Source organism: Gadus macrocephalus, chromosome 7 (assembly GCF_031168955.1).
Source record: "Gadus macrocephalus chromosome 7, ASM3116895v1".
Classification (NCBI taxonomy): Eukaryota; Metazoa; Chordata; class Actinopteri; order Gadiformes; family Gadidae; genus Gadus; species Gadus macrocephalus.
The window spans coordinates 10,960,013-10,983,117 of record NC_082388.1 but is presented as its reverse complement, the minus strand read 5'-3'; the positions used below and the strand labels follow the sequence as shown (position 1 = coordinate 10,983,117).

The 23,105-nt window shown below is 44.8% G+C and overlaps 3 protein-coding genes across 5 annotated transcripts in view; all 3 read right to left on the bottom strand.

The window, feature by feature from the left end:
* The window catches only part of nherf4b (NHERF family PDZ scaffold protein 4b), a 205,643-nt gene extending 195,147 nt beyond the window's left edge, over window positions 1-10,496 (bottom strand). The window contains exons 1-10 of one of the 2 annotated variants that reach the window (XR_009526627.1): window positions 10,255-10,496; window positions 9,445-9,506; window positions 7,951-8,162; window positions 7,347-7,554; window positions 6,493-6,629; window positions 6,193-6,397; window positions 5,435-5,631; window positions 4,371-4,649; window positions 3,726-3,941; window positions 3,470-3,643 (exon numbers count right to left, since the gene is read on the bottom strand). Coding sequence is in view for 1 of the 2 variants with exons in the window: in XM_060056701.1 (XP_059912684.1) it covers window positions 3,617-3,643; window positions 3,726-3,941; window positions 4,371-4,649; window positions 5,435-5,631; window positions 6,193-6,397; window positions 6,493-6,629; window positions 7,347-7,554; window positions 7,951-8,162; window positions 9,445-9,466 (1,503 nt within the window). In the remaining variant the exon portion in view is untranslated. Of the gene's footprint in view, window positions 1-3,468; window positions 3,644-3,725; window positions 3,942-4,370; window positions 4,650-5,434; window positions 5,632-6,192; window positions 6,398-6,492; window positions 6,630-7,346; window positions 7,555-7,950; window positions 8,163-9,444; window positions 9,507-10,254 lie in introns of those variants that run through there. The other variant, XM_060056701.1, reaches the window with a different exon arrangement.
* atp5l (ATP synthase, H+ transporting, mitochondrial F0 complex, subunit g) lies at window positions 270-2,848 on the bottom strand. The gene is made up of 3 exons (XM_060056663.1): window positions 2,688-2,848; window positions 2,172-2,332; window positions 270-474 (listed from the first exon to the last, which is right to left on the bottom strand). Exons 1-3 carry the CDS (start codon window positions 2,737-2,739, stop codon window positions 376-378), a joined length of 312 nt encoding a protein of 103 aa, XP_059912646.1. The 5' UTR covers window positions 2,740-2,848; the 3' UTR covers window positions 270-375.
* A 2,747-nt stretch (window positions 10,497-13,243) lies between the features above and the next one.
* Window positions 13,244-23,105, bottom strand: part of abcg4a (ATP-binding cassette, sub-family G (WHITE), member 4a) — a 22,724-nt gene continuing 12,862 nt past the window's right edge. For both annotated transcript variants that reach the window (XM_060056698.1, XM_060056699.1), the window contains 9 exons: window positions 22,316-22,439; window positions 21,035-21,149; window positions 20,156-20,295; window positions 19,833-19,931; window positions 18,971-19,139; window positions 18,343-18,443; window positions 18,084-18,242; window positions 17,614-17,732; window positions 13,244-17,403 (listed from right to left, as the gene is read on the bottom strand). In XM_060056698.1, the coding sequence (XP_059912681.1) occupies window positions 17,178-17,403; window positions 17,614-17,732; window positions 18,084-18,242; window positions 18,343-18,443; window positions 18,971-19,139; window positions 19,833-19,931; window positions 20,156-20,295; window positions 21,035-21,149; window positions 22,316-22,439 (1,252 nt within the window). In that variant the 3' untranslated portion in view covers window positions 13,244-17,177. The remainder of the gene's footprint in view (window positions 17,404-17,613; window positions 17,733-18,083; window positions 18,243-18,342; window positions 18,444-18,970; window positions 19,140-19,832; window positions 19,932-20,155; window positions 20,296-21,034; window positions 21,150-22,315; window positions 22,440-23,105) is intronic.

Below are 23,105 nucleotides of genomic sequence, written 5' to 3'. Positions count from 1 at the left end.
GGATAAGAGCATTTACTACATTAGAAGTAAAAGCAACAGAGTGAATGAAGAAACATCAAGGAGCATGTAGATGCTAGCAGCAGGGAGAGATTAGGCCTTTCTCCAAAAAAAAAAAAAAAGCAGGTTGTTGAGATTGGAGATCAAGCTGGTTCCGTCCGGTTGTGAGTCGAACACCCTAGCGAACCGACTACCCTGTCTCCCGAGTAGAATGGGATGAAATGCAGATATTCCCTCCTTTGAGGTTTGGCAAGGACCACAACAACATACCATTTAAACAATAAACATTTATTGGATCCCTGGACTTGTGAAGGGATTAAGCATACAATGCTCAGGAGAAATACAATCTCAAAACGGTTTCAGAAGAGTCCAAAACTTTTAAACAGCGTAGCCGATCAGACCGCCCTTGCCGATGCACTCTCCGATGTAGAACCACATCAGCACCTCGGTGCACACCAGTCCGTTCCTCACAGCATCCTGGGAGGACAAACACAATGAGACAGTTAGGGATGCTGCATTCAGGGTGGAAAATAGGTTTCTTCCCACAGGTCGATTCTTACATTCCAGTCAATTATTGTAAATGTCAATCAGACTGGTTAATTAAAGCTCATCATGCCAGACCTATTAACACTGCTTCAGCCCACTGCAGAAGGTTTTCTAATAAAGCATTAATACTAAATATTCCATTATTATAAACTTCAACCCAGTATTTTATTTGAATCAGATTTAAATAATTAAAAAAACTATACGAGCATACTACCCATGATAACTGTACCATCAAATATTCTGTAGAGCTTGCACAACACCCTCCATCATTACATTCATGGAAATAATGAACTTATATTGCTTTATACGTTATCCATGCAGTACACGTTCATAAACACATGGCATCTGAAACATTCTGAAGCACTAGCAAAAGGTAATAAGTCTCCCCATATGTGCCTCTCGAAGCCCCATATGATCACACTGTGTGACACATTCTAATGCCATAGCAGAACACTAGGGCAAAACTAAAGGGTATAGTAAACTGCTTTCCAATGTTGCAACAGATGAAAGTCTGAAATACCAAGGACTCACGCATGTGTCCTTCTGAAAAACCGTTCACAGCATATCTAAGAATCAGTGACATTTTTAGGACACATGCACGAGTACTTAGGCCCCGTCCACACGAAGCCGATTTCATGGCGAAACCGCAAAGGTCTTGTACGGTTCGGCCTTCCGTCCACACGAAGCCGGCGAATCCGCTGACCGAAACCGCAAACTTCTGAAACCACCCTCGGAGGTGGTTTCAAATCTACCCGGTTTCGTTTTGGATTCGTGTGGACGCCTGAAACCGACTGAAACCGTAAACCATGACGTCATCGCCCCACCCCTCGACCCTCTAGCCAATGACTGTTAAGCCCGCGGAGTCTCAGAACTCACAACAACAAGGATTTCTGTAGCAGAAGCAGCGCTCCTTATAGGCCTGGAAAGTGTACTACAGCGTTTCTACAGATCTACCCGGTTTCGCTTGGCTTCGTCTTTACGGAGATACTGCGAAACCGGATAGATCGAAACCGTAACGGCTTCGCCTGTTTCGGCTTCGTGTGGACGGGGCCTTAGTTCATTTAAAAGCATTCAATATGACATTGGAAAGTACTTAAAGACAAGGTGACCCCGTAGGTCGTGTAGTGTGTTCATATAGCCATGGTTCATACAAATTGCAGGGGCATATCTGCACTTAAAGCAGACTAAACTAAAATATCTTTTCAAATTTCAGTTACATTGAAAAGACCCAGTATCAACAGCTTGCTCTGCTACTTTTACACAGCACAAACCATGTATAAAACGAAACAGGGCATTTTTTTAAGCAAAGACTAATTATATAAAAACAAGTCAAATGTGTTGTGAAAAAGGTGAATCTCTTTGATACCCAAGTTCAGGCCGAAGCCAACCCGAGCCATTACATGACTTAATCACCAAGGTCTTAACGCACCTTTTTTGATTTTGATTTAATCCTTTAATAGTTTAATCATTTGTATTGTAGAGTGATTAGGGCAGGAAGCTATGGGAGACATGCAGCCAAGGACCACGGGCAAGAATCGATCCCGGTTCCTGCGGTAAAGACTGGGCCTTAATGGTACGCGCTCTACCCGGTGAACCACCACATACAGGGGCGCCAGTTCCTAACGCACCTTGACGGTGGTTTGTCCCAGACGTCCAGACTGGAAGGACTTCAGGATGTTCGCTGCTCCTTCGATGGCCTTGGGGATCTCGGCAGGTGAAGGGGGGACGAGCTCGACCCGGGCGTAGTGCCAGAAGGTGGCCAGCTTGGGCTTGGAGAAGGTCACGGCGGCTGTGACACAGAGACACAGAGCTGTCAAGGAGCTTCGGAGCCACAAGGAACCGCAGGACAAGTCTGCATGTTTTAGGCTGCTAGCTAAAGCTAGCCTATACTACACAAGGTTTCGGCTCGTGCATCATCGACATGTAACGCAGTATAATTCTCTTCAGTTAAACTTCGTATTTTCCCCATGGTTACTTACACGTATGCAAAGTACAGTTTACACTGGCGAAATGTCATATGCTGAATAGGTCACGATGCGGTTGGCTGACATTAGCGTAGTGAAATTATCTCAATGTTAGTCGTTTTAGAGATTTTTAGATTGATCAGCCTAGCCGCTATTTCTGAACAGATATGCAAAACTTACCGCCGATATATGTCGGCACTTTGGCCACGATTTTCTGTACTGCCTGTGCCATGTTGCGTTATTGTTGTATGTTCACAGCTCCCCCGTTAGCTGCTATCTGCGACTGAATGTCACCTCCAGTAGGACCCTCTAATAGTAGCTGACTACACAGCTGCCTGACTTAAAATAGGACGCGCGCCTCTACCGGCTGTCTGTATTAGAATATACTTTATTGTCATTGCACACGTCACAAGTACAGAGCAACGAAATTACCAGTTACATCCCGTCCAAGAAACCTAACAGACAGTTTAATAGGTCCATGTATGTATGCTTGAAAGAGGATAAAGAAACAGCACCATGTTTTTTATTTTATTTAACTTTTATTTATTCAGGGTAGGCCATTGAGAGCAGGCGTTCTTTTGCAATGACGCCCTGATTACAACACACGAATAAAAACAAAAATACAAATGTACAATAGATATCGCTCAAACAACCAGAACAACATTTCAACACACATAAATAATTCAATTGAGTTGGTGAACTTACATAGAGACAGAATATAAGTGGGGGAATATCAATGGAAGAAGATAGCACAATTCAAATTATTAAAATACATATATTTTATTTTTACCCGAATCCAAATTCAATATAATATAAAGTGTTTTTTTTATACTTTTATATTCAGTTAATACATCGTGTATGTTTGTTGATGTACTATATATATGTATATATTCTGCTATAAACATTGCCACAAAACAGCTCTTTAAAATATTTATATATAATAAATATATATTTAAATATACATTTATTTGTACATTTGAGATCACTCAAAGTTTGTCTGAGATATTTGTCTGATCATTGATTCATTATAATATATATGACACAGTAATGGTGCCTTGGGTAGTTTTAGGGGTAGGCCTACACGTTGACTGATGCCTGTAGAATATCTCTCAAAGAAATGAATCTCCAGCTTCCTCCTGTGAAGTAAAAATTACAACAACAATAAGTCACCACCATATAGTTGTTCAATGATGCTCAGAATATCATTTGTTACCTTACCTCAGAGTCATGAGATTCCAATCCAGAGCATGTCTGATCCTGATCGTTGCTGTGGTGACTTTGATTCTTAACCACCAGGGAGAGATGTTTCCCTCCTGCCTTCACCAACATGAGCACATCTTCCAGGTATTTCCTCTCAACATTGTGTCCGTTGACCTCAACGACCACCTCACCTTCTGCCAGTCCTGCTCTGTGGCCAGGCCCCCCCGGAGTCACCTACACGCGCACGCACGCACACACACACACACACACACACACACACACACACACACACACACACACACACACACACACACACACACACACACACACACATCATTAAACACTGAACGGTGTACCCAATATTACCATGTCCAGTGTTCCCAAACTACGGCCCTCCACCACATTTTGGGTGGGCGATGAATGTTATTCATAGTAAACGACCCTCTGGCTTATTTAGTTTCACTTTCCGCCCTAAGGTGTATTTTTCTTGAAATTCCCAATTTTGGGGGAATTTCAGTCCCATATTAAAGTCCATTACTGTCCCATATTATACAGTCCACATATATTAGCATCGGAACATTCACCACCCCTACAGTCCCAGAATACCATGGGAAAAATACAGAAATAGGAAATGTTGAAGACAATATGTGTTATTTTTAGTACCTGGCTGACAACGGTCCCAGAAGTGTGTTGGACAGAGTCAAAGTCAAGGCCGAATCCCAGAGGTCCTTTTTCAATGACACAGTGTCTTTGAGCAGGCAGGCCATCCACAACCTCCTCTGAGGTAGCAGACAGGCTAGCTACAGAGTCCTCTAGGCTAGCACACAGGCTAGCTACAACCTGCTCTGGGGTCTCCTCTGTTACTGAAGGCAAAGGACTGTCCCTTTCCTGCTTTTCCCCACCAGCTTCGTCTCCACAGAAAAGAACCGGAGATAAACCAAGCTGGGACATGGAATAAACAAAACAGATTGTCACACAACAACCGCAGCCTAGTGTACACTGCTTCGTGGTCACATACAGGATTTCCATAACGTTTCAATGCCAGGGGAAAACCAAGCAAGGGCCCCCCATCTACAAAACACCAAAACTAAAGACAGGCGTGTGTCTGTTTGATGGCATGATTAGTTGCTTAAAGGGGACCTATTATGCTTTTTCGACTTTTATGACCTATAAATGACCTATATAATGATTGATAGTCATGTTTAACCATGCACAAAAAACGATGCTCTAATCTGGGCGCTTTCAGCATTCTCTGTCAACGCTCGGTTTCGTCCTTCTCCGCCCCCTCGCCCCCCTCCTGCCAACCCAACTCCGTTGTGATTGGTTACCTGCCTTGAAGCGCGAGCGGGCAGATTTGAGCAGGCATATGGGGGCGTGGCAGGAATGCCTCTACGTAGATGATTTCCCGGAAATGTGAACAAGTGAATCGCAAACGTTGTCCCTAGTGTTTAGCGCTCTGCACAGCCACCCCAGACTGTCAGCAGGGAATACGTCGAAATGCATATACGTCATTATTTGACACTTGAGTATGGTTAAACATGACTATCAATCATTATAACAACGTTTATAGGTCATAAAAGTCGAAAAAGCATAATAGGTCCCCTTTAAGCTTTGTCTAGTATGCATTATGAAAGGACCTTCTATTTTTCTATTTGAATATTGTTGTATATTGTCATATTAAACCGGCGGCTGCCCCTCCTAGAAGAGCAGAGGTGTGGAGTCACTACCTTGCTGTAGAAGTCCAGCCCCTGGGCGGAGATGATGGTGAGTGTGATCTGAGGACTGCTCTGTTTGACTCGCTCCACCACATCCTTGTGTGCTAGGGACTCCACCGACTCCCAGTCCACCTCCAGAAGCAGCTCGCCCGCCTGCATACCTGCCCTCTGTGCTGGGCTGTCGTCATGCACCTCCTGCACCACATGAACTGTAACGTGAGGAGAGTACTGTAAACAACTGGAAAGAGTTGAGAATGCACATCACTCACATCACAACCAGTGGATAGTAGTAGTAGATCAATAATGAGTGACACTGTCAACAAGAACACCTGAAGCCCTGAAATAGCACATGTAGGCAGACCACAGGATAAACAAAAATTATAATAATTATAAGTAATTCAATTAAATACTCAAGAGTGCTAATTTCTATAATTATCAAGAACAATTCCATAATGTAACAGTGCGTTTACATGACGCTCAAGAATATACGGTTGAGGAGCAGTCAACTATGGCTTTAATCGGATTAAAGAGTGTGTGTGTTTGTTTGTCAGCGTGCGTTCGTGTGTGTGTGTGTGTGCATACGTGCACATTCATAAATGTTTGAGAGCGTGTGTGTTTGCGTTCGTACTTGTGTGTGCTTCCGTAGGTTTGTGCATGGGAACGTGTGTTTTTTGTGTTTGCATGTGCGTGTGTGTGTGTGTGTGTGTGTGTGTGTGTGTGTGTGTGTGTGTGTGTATGCTTTAATTGTTTTGCCTGTCTAATTGGCCCACCTGTTCGTCCTGAAGAGGTTTTCCCCTCCTTCAGGAGGAAGCCATAGCCATGGGGCCCCAGGGCCAGGGCCAGGCTCCTGGCTCGGTGGGGCAGGTTACAGGGAACCGCCATGGCCGGGAGGATGGGCCACTTCTGCTGGACGTACTTCTTCTCAGTCTCGCTGTCCACCACCAGGAGGGTGATGTGATCGCCGCATTTCTTCACCTGCGGGTCCCGACACGATGCAGATTATCAGTTTGAATTGTGTTGACAAGAAAGACAAACCCGAGCATCAATTTCTTTGCAGGCGAGCATCTCACCATCTTGGTGAGGGCAGAGTGCGTGAGGTCGGACACCGCCGCACCGTTCATCCACACCAGGCGGTCTCCCCGGCGCAGCCCTGCCTTCTCGGCGGCCCCCCCATGCACCAGGCCCACCGAGAAGTGGCCCTTCTCTCCTGCCGGTTGGGTGGGAAGGTAGATAGACATAGAAAGACGTGCATAGAGTATAGTCCTCAATTTAGCTTTCTTCAGTTCCATAGAATTTGACTAAACTAGAAGACACTGTTGCTCGAAGCAATAGAGTGGCGCAGTCACGCCCCTTCCGGTAGAGCCCATGGGACCTATGACTTCGAAAAATATGAATGGGTTTCAATGGAGAGAAAGTAGTTATTTTCTGGTCCCAGTCTTTACATGCCCTGGATTACACATATGTTGTTTGTGGATTTAAATGATCATTTTTCATAAAAAGAAGATTTTCGAGAAGAAGTTCGATAATGCCAGGTTTTGTGTGAGGCCGCATTGTGAACTACAATCCGGGGCATATAAAGACTGGGACCAGAATTCAATCTACATTGAAACCCATCCATATTTTTCGATCTCATAGGTCCCATGGGCTCTACCAGAAGGGGCGTGACTTCGCCACTCTGTTGACAGGGATGTGTCTAATCAGATCATTATGTTGGATCTTATAAAATCATTAAGAAGTAGGTTAAGGGGTAAGAGGGAACTGAGGTGTATAACTGGAGAGAGATAGTGGTTTGAACCCTGAACCCTTTGACTCTGAGTCACAACTCCCTAACCCTATCATGTACAAACCATTGAATCCAAAGTACATGGGCATTTTAGGTTCTTGAATATATATAGATAGTTATGATAGCTTTGAACAACCATACCTTCCACGGGGTTGAAGCTGACTCCCAGGCCCGAGTGAGAGTGGTTCCTGGTCACATGGCAGAGCCTGGGTGCCTTGCAGGCCTTCATCTCATGTGACTTCACCAATGGCAGGAGGTGGTCCCCCTGGGCCCGGGCCCTCTCGTAGCCCTCCTGGTCCAGCACTAACACACACAGCTGGTTTCCGCTGATCCTGATCCTCCTGGCCATCTTGTGGATAAGATCAAAGAAGAGAAGATCAGAAGACTAGACAGGAAATGTGGATGTCACAGGACAATTGGCCTACTACTAATTAAAACAACAATCGTTTGTTTTGTTTAGAATACGTAAAGAATATATACGATACATGTAAGAAATATTGATCAAAAAAATATATAAATGTACAACATTTTCAGGAAATGCATGAATCGACATTGAATTCAATTTCGAAATTATATTTTGATATTTTGATTTCAATTTTATTTTTCCATATTGTTATTATATTGCAGAGCGCATAAGGAAAAACCGGCATGGACAGTCATCAAGCACACTTCCATGGGCTTCCACCCCTCCACCTCAAAGAGGGGTCCATGAGCGTCAGGGACCAGCGAGGTCCCTCTCACGCACCACGGCTTGAGACACGTCGTCCACGAAGAACCCGTTGACCTCCAGGACCCGGTCGCCGTCCCGCAGGCCGCTGCGCTCCGCCGCCCCCCGCGACGCCAGCTTCCGGACCAGGTGACCCCGGGAGCCCCTCTCCACGGTCAGGTTGAACCCGTACCTCTCGCCCTCGTCACGCCGGAGGAAGCAGAGCCGCGGCGTGGGCTCGGAAACATATCCTGGAAGGGGAATGAGCGGGAGATAGGTGGGCTTCATGTTTTCATTGAATTACGTTTTAATTAAATTCAGATTCTTTGGTTGTCCCTCTTGGGTCCATTTGAACCTGCACACAACCTTTGGGTGCAGCTGCATGTAAGGTATACAACTATTCCTGAAAACTTGTCTAGTGAACTTTTGATGGACAGACATATTGTCCTATCAGGTTGCATGGCTGACCTATCGGACTTCCCAATTTTTGGGCATTTGTAGCAGTTTAACTAGGCTCAGAGAAGAATTACCAAAGAGGCAGGGGATGAGAGGGAAGCCACAGTAGAAGAAGGGTCAAAGGGCAGCGGTGTGTCAGACACAGACAGTGAAAACACGTCTCAGCCCCAAAGAGAGAATAGGGGTATGGTTCTTGTGAGGTACAGAGATTATTATGCTTTGCGATAGAAGATCTTAAAGACGTTTCCAGATAAAACAAACTGAGAATTCAATATTCTTGTTGTTATGTGAAAGTACATGTGTTAAACTGAAATGTTGTTTTCTTGTGTTTCAGAGTACTCGGGAGATCTTGCTGTTATGGCAGGGTTGAGCAGGGAGCATTGAATGCATACAAGTATTCTTACAAGTTTATATTCTGTAGTTTAATGAACTGTGGATGGACGGACGTATATAGAGACCACGTTGGGAAAAGGTGATACATTTGATGCTTTGAGTGAGGTAAACCTTTGGACCAAAGGGCTGGACGTCTAAAAGTGAGTTTAAGCGGGAGCTTCGCGGACCGTTTTGCACTTTACTGGCGGCTGACAATAATATAATATATGACAATAATAATTGCTTTAGCATCGGGGATTAGCTCGTGGAAACAGAAGGGGTTCGTGTCTCAGAGATGGCAGTGGACTGAGGGCGAAGAAGTACACGTTTCAAGCTGATTTACGTCAGTTAAGTGAGTGACGCTGTGCCCCTGTTTCGTGTCAGACGATATAGGGGCACAGAGTCAAACACTCACGCTACGTAACAAGACATGCTACAAATCCCTGTATGAACTTTGAGCATGGGCCTTTCGGTTTGCTCCAGTTGCATATTTTACACACAGTGAATATAAATTAGGTTTAACGGTCTTCTGTGATTTTCCCACTGTGGCAGCAACATGCACTATGTAACTTGCAGATACAGAGTGCAGGATTAAGCTTCATGTTGATGATCAAAAGGCGTGCCCCTTTGTATTGTGTACGTGTGTACTTGATGCACTGATGAGATGATTGATGGCAGGTAGGGGGTGTCGATGTGTAGGCCTACCTGATTCGTCTGTGTTGGCCATCGTTGGGTTGTTGATTCCTTCTTGGGATTAAGTGAATTTGCTGCGTTGAAATTTAGATTTTTTTTTTGTTAATTTTAGTTAAAAGTCGTTAACTCAAGCAGTCCTACATTTGATCAAATATTTTGTATTTCTTTGGAAAGAAATTTTGAGACAAAACAAATTAAACCACATCAGAAATATTTGCAGTATATTCTCAAGATCCTACATGTTGTTATCTGATATTGTATATTACATAAGTTAGGTAGAGTCAGTAACTTTACTATCATGTTCCTAGGAAGGTGTATCAAATAATCTCACTTGGTCTTATCTCAGGCCAAAAGTCTGTTGGGTTTTTATTAGCATGTTCCAAAAGTCATCATACTGACAACAGTGCAGAACAGAACAGTAATTAAATGTGGTGATAACACATTATACTATACTGTTGTGAAAGAAATGTGCTCTCTGAAATGTCAGAATGGCTTTCAGTGCAAATACTTAATTGACAATAAGTAACAATTCATAACAATGGACTACAGATGGAAATTAGCCCCTGGGCTACAATCTGGCACATTTACGTGTACTGCTGTACATGTTTATTGATGTGCATTGTGCTGAAATAAATAAAATAAAATAAATCTTACATTTGTGTCTCGAGTTTGAGAGAGACTCAAGTTCAATTTACTACATTAACTTTTGAGTTCTATCAAACCTTTTAAAAATTAAACAGCACACACATTAAACAGCTGAAATAAATCGGACAGAAGCCATTCTGCATACCGATCCATAGCACAATTAAACCCATGACCTACCTCATATGCTCCAAGCCTGCTCAGTCACACTCACCACCGACTGTCATTTCGTCACCCTGTCAATCACGCTTGTTAAGTATTCAATTTACCAGTCAAATGAACCGATTTTTAGAAAATACGTGGAGTTCCGTCCACGAGATACACTTAATTAATGTGAGGCTGGTGACTGAGCCGTGGATACCAGAGCTGCTGACTATGGTAATTATCACTAGCCTCATAAAGCAGAATTGAACCTGAACAACGTGTGGCTATGTTTTGCTACTGGGCTCCCTACAGTGGAGAAAGTAGAGAGTGAACAATTCTTCATTATTTTTCGCGGTCATTCAGCTCCATGCAAAATATTGCTGGTTATTTAAGTGACAATATAAATAAATTAAAATATTTTACAGCATCAGGAAGATGAAAAAAAATATATATATTCTGGCCTTTATCATGGAAAATATTTTTGGAAAACTTGTACTAAAGTATCAATCAATGCAAACCAAATAAGTGGCTCTGATTTTTGTTCTTTAAGACTCATTGTAATTAGTTTTCCATCATCCATTTTCACTTGCAGTTACTTCAGTACACCATTAAAAATATGCCGTTGTTTGTATTCCAAAAAGTGAGTCTAAACCATAGAAACAGGGTAGACCTCAGTTCCTGCATCAGATCCAATGGCGGAGGTTTGTATTAAAGTGGATGAGTGGCCAGCGACCATAGCTGGTTATGTATCAGGCTGTTTGCTGCTGCTAATGGCTTATTGTTTGCTTTTAGTCCTCCATAAACCCTGTTACATTTGCGTTGTGCAGACACACGCATACATGCACGCGCACACACACACACACACACACACACACACACACACACACACACACACACACACACACACACACACACACACACACACACACACACACACACACACACACACACACACACACACACAATATACACACACACACACACGATCCAGTGCCATTTCTGTGAGTGTTTGAATTTGAATTTAGTGATTAGTGTCTTTTATTTAGTCTGTGTAATCTGGAAAGTTTCCTTCTACTAATCAATAAAAAGATGCTACTTATCCTACTTATTTTAGCTAATATCTTTATGTCTTCTTTTAAGACGTGTTGACTCTTTTAAAGACACTTACATATTCATTTATTTTTTATCTAATTCAGCGTGGACATGATCTCATAAGCGGTAAAAATAGGCAAACACAGGAATGGTGAACCTAAGAACAGTTAAACACAGTAGTACCTAGCTTACCTCATGTTGAGGTCTCTTGACCTGCAGGTCCCTGGAAATAAAAAATATGCAAAAAGATGGAACTACTTCCCCGGGGGGGACAGTGGTCCGCAAGGAGGTCCCACCCCTCCTTCCCTACTACCCTCCTACCCACCTACCCCTCCTACCCACCTACCCCTGCTACCCACCTACCCCTGCTACCCACCTACCCCTGCTACCCGCCTACCCCTGCTACCCGCCTACCCCTGCTACCCGCGAACCTCTCCTACCCCTCCTACCTATTCTACCCCTCCTACTCCTCCTACCTCTTCTACCCCTCCTACCCCCCTACCCCTCCTAGCCCTACTACCCCTCCTACCCCTCCTTCCCCTGTGGTCCGCAAGGTGGTCCTACCCCCCTATCCCTCCTACCCTCCTACCCCTCCTACCCCTCCTTCCCTCCTACCCCTCCTGCCCTCCTACCCCTCCTTCCCCTCCTACCCCTCCTTCCCCTCCTGCCCCTCCTGCCCTCCTACCCCTCCTACCCCTCCTGCCCTCCTACCCCTCCTGCCCTCCTACCCCTCCTGCCCTCCTACCCCTCCTACCCCTCCTGCCCTCCTACCCCTCCTGCCCCCTCCTACCCCTCCTGCCCTCCTACCCCTCCGACAGAGGGCCAGCAGGGCGGTCCGGTGCTTGATTAGTCTCTTAAAACCCCTCGACCTCCACCAACCATGATACGATCCTACTTTATTGATCCCAGACGGGGCATTCTGGAAAGGATGGACTAAATAACGGATGTATTGTATTCCTTCTTTTCCTGTTTCCATAGCCATCATATGATTCATGTTTAACAGCAGTTCCACCCCACAGAACTGCAGAATGATAACACAAAAGCAGATGAACGTTGTGTGACTCACTGGAGAAGTTGAGCTGCTTGGGTGGAAGTACGCAGTGCTATTAATATTTGGTGTTATGCTTGAGGAAGGGGAAGGGGATGAGAACGCAGTCAGAAACCCTGTTAAATGTTTTTTTGGGAAGCTATGTGCAGTAATGTGGGTGGGATGGATGAGGTCGTTAACACCTTCTCCTGTTAATGAATGTCATGCTGATATTGATATTGTTTTTACAATAAAGAAAGGGTCAATGACCTAAGTTTGTATTTGCTCACACTGTGTTGCTGAGTATCCCACTGCATTAAAAAAATCTATGAACGTGGGGGCGGTGTTGTTTGTTTTTTCTACTTAGATTGACTAACAAAGTCATATTGATGGGGTCATTGTTAACACCTACAGTACACATAATATTTGCCTCCAGCAAATACAAAGTTCTCTCTAGTCCCTGGAGGAATGATATATTTGTATCAAAACGAATTCCCTTTCAAAACTATTTGTGTGGTTGGATGTAGAAAAAAATAATAATACAAAAAATAACATAAGGCCTGCTAGTCAATACTATTAATAGTAATAATAATTAAATATGTCAAAAATATAATCAGTAATAAATATATAATAATAATACAATATCAGAAGAATAATTGATTTATAAGTAATTAATAGTAATAATAGTTGTTACTATTGTTATTATTACTAATAATAGTATTATTAATCTGAAGTATTAGTGGAGGCTGTCGATGCTGATGTGGACGGCTGCCTCTGCCACTGTTTTGTTGTGTTTGAAATATTTAGTATATTATTTTTCTATTTTCATTGTTATTAGTTCTACTATTGTTACTTGTGGAGGTTCCTATAAATGGTCTTAGTATGAGCAGTGGAAGAAAAGGTTATAAAGGTTAACTTTATTATAATCCTTTTAACAGCGTTCAGTACACAGAACTTGAATTGTTTGAGTTTAGGATCCACTGACAAACAGAAATGGACAAACAAATAAGGTTAACAACTCACCAATGATCTGTTTGGTGGAAACAGCCGTTCTAGTCAAACAAAACGCATTGTCTGTCACATACTGAAAGGTCTCGTATAGGGACGTCATTACTCGTTATATAAGAAAGGAGAAAGGTTAGGTAGACGAAGCTTGATGACCAGATCATATTCACAGTGAAACAAGTGAGGCCGACATTGAATGGAATAACAAAGCACAAAATGAACCCAGATAATCATACAGTAGTGGAGTGTTGAACATCTGTATTTTAAAGTTCCTGAAAAAAACGATTTCAGAAGAAGGAAAAAATAGCAATCATCATTATTTGAAAAGTGTGTGAAACCATTATAATGGCTAATGAACGGGGTACCATGCGATATCTAGGGAAGGGTGTGTAGCCTGCCTGTGTTTGTCCTTTCGCCTTCACAGCTCGGACGGATCGGGGGCTTACATTTTGGTAATGTTCGAAGAAACATAAACATATTTTTGTTTCAATCACTTCATCAGTTAACCCGCTTTACACACTGCAGAACACAACATTTTCCCATTTATCTGATCCGGATCTGCACACAAAAGAAGGACCTCCATCAAATCAGGCCCTTTATCTCCATTCCCTGACCAACCTGCAACACATTTTGATCAAACAATAACACATGTCCTGTTCGCCTCACATGGGATTATCCAGACCTCACTCATCTGGCTTTTTATAGCTTCCAATGCAGAGAGCGGTGACAGCACAGTGACAGCAAAACTCAAAACAACGTCAACGTTGGTGACACGAAAGTGTGTGTGTGTTTGTGTGTGTGTGTGAGGATGTGTGTGTGAGGATGAGAGGGTGAGGGTGTGTGTGTGTGTGTGTGTGTGTGTGTGTGTGAGGGCGTGTGTATGTGAGACGGTTAATCTCTGGGCCACACTCACATTTTTATGGATCAGACTATTGCTCTTCTTGACAGTAACCTCTGCAAATCATAAATCCTCTTTAGTCCTCAAAGGATGCCATTACATTGCTGTAGTATCAGGGCAAACACAGGTGTAGCTGCTAATATTAACACATATGTATCAAAAATGCTTGAAGGCATCGTGCTCTTGAGATGCAGGTAGGATTAAGGTTACAAGGAGATCACGGCCATAGCGGTTCCGACCCAGAACCTTCTGACTTTCAAACCCCAACAGCTAACTCTAGCTAGACTATCCTGCTGCTCGCTTCTAGGGGGTAACAGCATTGGTCAACATAATATAATTATATAATTAATAATAATGATAATAATACATGTTATTGTTATAGCACCTTTCAATCTAAAGTTACTTAACAGTGCATTTAAAACAATGGGACAAAGATACAGACAGCAGCAACGTACGGTAATTCCACTTGTGTGTTGGGTGCTCATGTGCACACTGGCCCCAGATGTGATGTCTGTCATATGAACTCAGTTACTGCTAACAGCCACACCTGTGCTCAGGCCAGCTCAGTGAACCAGATGCGTTGCTACCTGAATACGCTCACATGCTACATACGGTACGGCAGCGGTGACATTTGTCTTTCCACCTTGTTGACAAAATGGAAAACCTCTGCAAAGCACTTCACATTTTTTTCCCGCCATGTCAATACAACACATGATTTTGTAATGTTTGACAAAATTTGAATATCCTCCTGTGGTTTTGCCCAAAAAAAAAATCAGATTTGGATGAGGAAAGAAAATCAGGATGCTTTGCTCAGAAATTTCATTTAGGATAAATTTCATTCCTTAATTGATCATGCAACATCCAGTTGCGGTTTCCCCATATACTTTCAAGCAGCACTCATATTGATATAGAACAATAAATTAAATACAAATAAATAATAACCATACACTGAGAAGTGCAAATGTACATTTCTTTACAGCATAACATATTCACTGTACAATCATTGAGTATATGCTTATTCTATTGTATGCATTATTATAAGGATTACTTAGTATTATAGGAAATATTTCATAGCAAGTTTATTGGAAAATAATATTTGCTTTGCCCGGTGGTATGTACTTTTATACATGTCAAGTGCTATTGATTGTGTATGTATGTGTGTGGGTGTGTGTGTATGCAATTTGTTAATGTGATTTTCGATATGTTGACGTGTGTGTGTTTGTGTGTGTGAGCACGTCCGCGCACCTATCTGTGTGTGTGTATGTGCTTGTGTGTATGTATCTCTACACCAGTGTGTTGAGTGGGCATTTTCTATTTACATCTTTTGTGTCTGCAAAAAACTAAAAAGGAGCATCGAAGCAGAAGAACCCATTCTAATTCAGAGGCACGAACACACCCAGCCAAGCAAGTTTCAAGTATCTAGCATCTAGCAACAACTCATCAGTCGGACAGGGACCAAGTGGATCAGAAGCCGGACCTTTCACCGTCCGAGTGCAAAAGGAGCGAGTCCGAAGTCGGAAAACAGCTTTTTACGCAAACGACAACATGATAGCATTGGCTATTGCATTTGAGCTTGACCCACATTCAACGCATACATCCAGGATGAGAAGGCTTGGCCCCTTGGTGGGACAAGCCTCTTTTCTTTTGTTTTTTTTATATTATACTCCAAGGTTTTCTTCCTCGTCGAAGATATTCATATGTGGATTAAAAAGTAAGAAGGGCCGTACTCAGGGTCAGGTCAAATGTAGGCCGTGTTTAAAAACAAGGATATATGCCCTCTTCTTTCAAGACACACTGCATCCACGCTGCATTGAATCTCGACATATACAAGGACACATAATCCATATCTAAATAACATCCATGTACTTTTTTCCCCCTCTGTAAGAATCCCGATGACACACATGGAAAACAACGTTTATATCCGCTCACAGTCCATTCTTTTTTTTTGTTGCTGATGTCCTGTGCAGATGAAACGGGGAGTGGCTTTTTCGAAAATGCTGTCTATGTATCAGTTAACACATACTTACCGAACTTGTTGCGATTAGGTTCCCGTGGTTACCAGCCTTAGTTCAGTATTATGAAAGGTGTCCAATCTTGATACTCCGGGCCCTGCCACAGTGTCACTTTCTCATCGTTTGTCCCAATACCATTGTGTCAAGTAAGGACACAGGTTCTTTGACTGGTGCAAATCCTTGCGGGGCTTTCCCACAGAGGGAGTTCCCGGGTGTGACCACGGGAGAGATGGAAGGGGAAGCCATGGTCCGCCTCACTTCAAGCAGGATTATTGCGTCCCTTCCGAGGACCGTGGCTTGAGCTTCCAATCTCCTCACAGCCACGTCTCTGCGGCGAAACCACAACAACTCTATTCCCCCCCCGCAAGTAAACATGCTTTCTGGTCTCGCGGGGTACATGTATAGTTGCAGTGCGTTAACATTGCATTCGTGGAGAGTTACTGGCCGGTACTTATGAAATACTCTCAAAAAAAGTACTGGTGGGAAAAAAAAGTGGTTTGTGTAAGAGAATAAAACAAGACTACTAACATCTTGGTGTATTTGTCCGGGTTAGAATAATCTTGACCGAGGATAAAAACCTACGAGCACAGAGTCTACCCCTCTAACACATTGCACTCCTTTACCAGTGAATTATGAACTGTACAGGTGGAGTAATGCTGCAGCATGTATTCTAGATAGTTGTTCTTATGTGCATGTCAGTGTGTTTGCGTGTGTGCGTGTGTGTGTGTGTGTCTATCTGTCTGTGCAAGCCTGCATGTATGTATGTGTGTGTTCCCGTGTACGTGTGTGCATGTCTGCGATCAGAAATAAGACTATATATATATATTACTGTTCCCTACCTCCTCTGTCAACGATATGGTACATAGATGGTTTGAGATCCATGCGTGGTCGACATGGACCGCGGCCGGCGTCCATGCGCCCAGCGCTAGCGCTCTGACTTGACCTTGTAGCGCAGAACCAGGTAGGTGGCCAGTCTGAGGACCACAAAGAACACGCCCAGGACTATGAAGTCCACGTAGAGCTTGGCGTCCTCCACGTCGAGGAGCTGCAGCACCTCCTCGGGCTTCTGGAACTTACACACCACCCCTGGGCACTCCAGCTCCGAGCGGTTCATCCCGTAGATGGACAGGATGACGCCCTCGAATCCATACCTGCACCGAGCACACAACCGTCAATCCACCAGCGTCAGTGCGGGAAAAGTACACGGCAAAGTACTCTGAGGAAGGGTTCAGAGTTTGTAGTTGATCGCTAATCGTTAAGCGTCTGCCAATCATTTTTCATTGAGGGAATGATTCGAAAAAGTAAACCAAAAAAAGATGTTTGTTGCGTTTTGGAAAGGTTGTAATCTCATGACAACGCACCTGACGTAGGAGATATAAGAGCTCCACTGCAGATACTTGGGAATGGTGTCGAAATTCACAAAGAAGCCCGAGAAGAGCAGGACAGGTATGGCCGTTACCGGCCCCACAAACGTAGCCACCTGGGACGGGAAAACAGGCTTATTAAACCCTTACGAACACGGATTGAAACAGATTTGAAGGACATTAAATGAATGAGAAAACTTTTTTTTTCTCATTCAGTTTCATGTGAAAATATATGCCATGTCTAATTTGCAATGTCTTCTGCATTTAACCCTTTTGATTACCCAATATTACTCTGTAACGCTAACAGTAATTATTTTGCACCATGAAAACTGTGTTTTGTTTGTAGGGGGGGGGGGGTGGGAGGGTATATATCTATATTTATATATTTCTTTTTATTTGTATATAAATATTTTGTAGGCTTGTATTTGTCACCCTCCTTTGTGTGCAGGACATGCATGGCGGCCGACCTGCAGGGAGGTCGATGCAGCCCCTATGAGCAGGCCGAGGGACTGGGCCACCAGGGCTGTGGACGTGGACAGGGCCATGAAGAGCAGGTACCTCACCGCCTCGGGGGGCTGCTCTGTCATCCAGTACACGATGCTGCAGTACATGATGGGACAGAGCACCTAGCACAGAGACAGAGGGAGACACAGAGTTTGAAATCCTTTTTTTTGGTTTTGTTCATGTAGACGGTTATATTCTCTGGCACGTCCTCGTAAGAGTCACCTGGAACGGTATGTCCGCCATGGTCTTTGCTAGGTAGTATGCTTTCAGACTGTACCAGTAGTTGAGATGTTCCCTCAGGAACACGGACATCTCTAGCGGGACTGAAGTAAAGGGCAGAAGAAGCGAGAACACATTACATTTCAGCAGACGCTTTTAACCAACGCAACTTTCGAGTGAGGCGTCAACAAAACTGGGGCATTTCCAAAAACAATTTGAAATGTCGCACAGCCTAGAAAAACAACTGGATAGAGTGCAGCCTGGCTCCACTCAGAAATGCAAGGTTAGCAAGAACAGAAATAACAATTCAAATTCACATAATAGTTTTATATTAGCGGAAGTGCGGCAGTTAGCGTAGGTATCATATATCAAAGTGCTGACGGTACAGTTAACCAAAGTCTCTGTAAGGCACTCAGTTGTGTGTCATCTTGTCCTAGCTATCTTTGTTGCATAAGGGAAATGGGTTTAGCTAGCGTTTGCAAGTGATTGGCACTTGGTTCTATGAACATCCTTACTGTACTGACAGTGATATATTTTTTTTCTCTGTGTTCTGACAAACGTACTTATTGTAAGTCGCTTTGGATAAAAGCGTCTGCTAAATGCCCTCAATGTGAATGGAAAAGTCGCTCACAGGTCAGGATGGTGGGCATGAGGGCGGCGAACATGAGGAAGAGCATGGAGAAGAAGAGGAAGCCCGTGTTGTTGAAGACCTTGCTGGCGTCGTTGCCGATCTTCAGGTAGAGCAGGCCAATCAGCACGCCCACGCACAGGTGGGACATGACCCGCAGGTGGGTCAGCACCTTGGGGAGACACAAGCAGGGCCACACGTCAACGCAACGCCGCCGGCTGCTGGAGAAGCCACACCGTAGTCCGGTCAAGCGGATCCGAATGGCCCGTTACCACGGTTACAGGCTCAAGGGACTTCAAAGGCCCGCATTTTATGAACCCTCCCAACACCAAGTCATTTATGTCGTTGTGAGGGTACTGCAGGTGGTACCTGGGTTTTTGAAATAGACTGATTGACTAAAAATAAATGTTTTATAGATAAAGTGAGACAATTTGGGCTTTTTATTGTTATATATATTATTTTTTCAGAAATAGCGTTGCTTTGTGCATCACAAGATTTCCATTGTAACTTTGCTGACTTTTTCTTTCCACTTCTTCGCAATGGCCTTGGCCCACTTGCAGTGATAATGATGTATAAGGGGGCTGGCGCTCTCAGCCTCTCTATGTGTATTTAACACATTTCTACCGTTTGCATATGAGGTGAGGCACCAAAGGCCATCACCTCGGTACAATTAAGAGGTACACCTGATGCCAAAGGTTGTGAACGACTGATATAAGGGCAAGGGATACTTCCCCCCCGAAATCCCAAGGGAAAGACCCTGAGAACGAAGCCAGCCGAGGGATCCCTCCTCGACGTGCTGGAGTGTACCGGAAATGCACGGTATGTATGATGCTGTGGATAAACCATCAATAGGATCGGGGCATACCACGTCTCTGCATATCGTGACGAAGGTTCTCTTAAACAGAATGCAGAACTGTGTGAAGGTACTGGTGGCAAAGCTGCGTTTCTCCATGGTTCCATAGTCCTGGGGATCACATTAACAGCACACTCATGATCAATGATAACTGTTATCTGAAAACAGTTCAAATAATAGTATAATGTAGTAAGTAAAGCAGAATATACTTAATAAAGCGAGATATGACACTGCGTGTGTGCTTGTGTGCGTGTGTGCGCGTGTGCGTGTGTGCGTGCGTGTGTGCGTGTGTGTGCGTGTGTGTGCGCGCCTTTGCGTGTGCGTGTGCAACACACGTTGTAACCTGTGGAGTGGCAGAAGGAGTCGCTCTCGTCGCTGGAGTTCTTCTTGCCCTCCTCGGAGCAGAGCCCTCCCTGCACCGCCTCAAACAGCACCGGGTTCAGGTCCCCGTACTCCCCCGACGCCACCTCGATGACTGGGACACAGCACAGAGAGAGGCACAGTGCCGTCAGACCCATGCCCGTCGGACCGGGCACGGACATTTTTTACGTTTACATTTAGGGGATTTTGCTGACGCTTTTTTATCCAAAAGCGACTTCGAACCATTCGTTCACCCCGTCCACCCGACGGCGGAGTCAACCACGCAGGGCGACAGCCTGCTCGGGGTGAGGCGTCTCGCTCTGGGACAGCTCGACACGCAGCTAGGAGGAGCCGGGGATCAAACTAGGAACCTTCGGGTTACCAGTCAACCCCGCTCTACCTCCTGCGCTGCTGCCACCCGAGATATAAGGCATAAGGTGGTTCACATGCGTCTCCTGAATCCCATGTGCCATTATTAGTCGAATGTAGCAATACTTATAATATGATAGCTCTCTAATCCAATCCAATCCAATCAAATCAAATCTAACTGAGCCTATTCCAGCCTCTCCTCGTCTAGCCTAGCATAGCACATTCCACAGTGCCTGGGCTGGGAAACCAAAAAGTGAAAGTGTTGCAGGTTTTGTTACGGATATATTCTAATCAAATTCAAGCTAGCCTATCTCTATGTGATCTGATCTAGCCTATCCCAGCCTAGCCATATCAAATATAATAATTCAATTCAATCCAATATAATATAATATAATATAATCTAGCCTAGCCTTAGCTGATACCAGTAGCATATGGATAGGCATGCACATGTGCAAAAGCCCTCCCAAACTACTTCCCATACTCACTGAAGTCAGCTGGGTTGTGGTAGGTGGGACAGTGCAAGCCCAGGTTCTTCAGGTAGGGGATGAGATAAGGAACAGTGCCTTTGTATATACACTGACCCTGACTGAGGATGTAGAGCTGGAAGGGGGGGAGAGAGGAGAGGAGAGGAGAGGAGAGGAGAGGAGAGGAGAGGAGAGGAGGAGGGGGAGAGGAGACGAGACGAGCGGAGAGGAGAGGAGGGGAGGAGAAGAGAGGGTAGGAGGAGAGGGAGGGGAGGAGAGAGGAGAGCAGGAGAGGAGGAGAAGAGAGGGTAAGAGGAGAGGAGAGGGGAGGGGAGGGGAGGAGACGAGACGAGAGGAGAGGATTGGAGAAGAGAGGGGAGGAGGAGAGGGGAGGAGACGAGACAAGTGGAGTGGAGAGGAGAGAAGGAGTAGAGAGGAGAGGGGAGGAGAGGAGTGGAAAGGAGTGAAGAGGAGAGGGGAAGAGAGGAAAGGAGAGGCGAAGAGAGGGGATGAGAGGAGAGAAGAGAGGGAGGGAGGAAAAACAGAAAGAGGTAGAGGATAGATAAGGGGGAGGGGAGGTTGGAAGGGGAAGGAGGGAAAGGGAGGCAGGAGGGATGGAGGGAGGGAGAGAGGGAGTGATTGAAGGAGGAATATAGCAAGAGGGGGAAGAGAGACGGAGAGAGTAAGTCACAGGGACGGGAACACAACGAACAGTGACACTGGACGTCTATGAATTATACATGAAGAGCTGACACAACCACAGCCGTGGATCGCCGACTACGTTGACACGTCGCGCGTGTGTCAGGGGGGTATCAAACACAGGAAGCTACACAGCATCGCCGTCTGTCCCGAGGAGAGATGACTCAGGGAGGAGTGGCCCTGCGTGCCAGGCAGAGCGGGGCAGGTTAGACGCACGTGGCACGGCGGCTGTACCTTGTCCTGTCTGGGCCGCTTCCTTTCGTTACCGCGGTGTCGACTTGTGAAACTGACCATGAAGGTCTGACGCATAGCGCGCAAGTTATTCAGTGCATTTTTTTTTCAATGAACTGAAGATCAGATTATGATTGGCTGTCAGCATTGACATTCAAAGAAATGTTGACATTTTTTCAATTATTTCTTCCCCCCCGTTACACATTATCCGTTTGTTTCACCTCAGCTTTTGTAGGAATACCGTTCCCGGCGTATGGGTCCGTGTGGTTGGTCGTGCTGGCATGTCAATCAAGACCTCTCCCTGACGGGTAGGCGGCTCCTGACACCGCGTGTCCACACTTTACACCGGGCGGGGGCTCAGCCAGACTGTACCTTGTCAAAGAGCTCAAAGAGCTTGGCGCTGGGCTGGTGGATGGTGCAGATGATGGTGCGGCCGCCCAGGGCCAGGGACTTCATGAGGGACAGCACCTGGAAGCAGGACGCGCTGTCCAGGCCACTGGCAGCCAGGCGGCCGAAGGGGCAGGTGGAGGAGGAGGAGGAGACAGAGAGGAGAGGTGTCACGGGGGCATTAGGGGTATCAGGGGGTTGGGCAAACGATGTGGTGAATGTGACACGGCATTGTGCCAGACTATACAGTGCTTCTGACTGTACTTATAGGCCGTAGCGTGCATGCAGAGGCGTTAACTCTTTTGGTTCAAAATGCTGTGGTCAAATATGACACAAAATATCAAACTAATGAACAAAAAAATAATGAAAGAAAAAGCTAAAGTTTACTCTTTGAGCTTAACTCTCAGTTCCATTTATATGAGGATGAGACATGACGTACGGGTCAGCCTATTACAGTCACACAGCTCGATCGTGATGCACCGTAGCCTGTTTAACAAGCAGCGGATCCACGCTAATCAGCCGTACACTGTGCTCCTTCCATCCAAATTAGCCTCTGATTCATTCAGATTTTCAATTCTTTCAGCACAACAACACCCTCCTCTGATCATACCTGAAGGTGCCTTGTCTCATCTCATCTGATGTATCTCTGCTCACCTGTTTCAACATGTCACCATATGTAATTCCATGTCCTTATTTCCGCTAATCTGTTCAGCCCACATAGTGGGCTGAACAGATTAGCGGAAATAAGGACATAATGTAAATAATGTAATTCCAT

Excerpts from the sequence above, each read along its gene's own strand:
- atp5l (XM_060056663.1), bottom strand. The coding sequence starts at position 2,739 with ATGGCACAGGCAGTACAGAAAATCGTGGCCAAAGTGCCGACATATATC. Across the intron at positions 2,333-2,687 it reads AGTGCCGACATATATCGGCG|CCGCCGTGACCTTCTCCAAG; the intron begins GTAAGTTTTGCA and ends TCTGTGTCACAG. Across the intron at positions 475-2,171 it reads TGGGACAAACCACCGTCAAG|GATGCTGTGAGGAACGGACT; the intron begins GTGCGTTAGGAA and ends TTGTCCTCCCAG.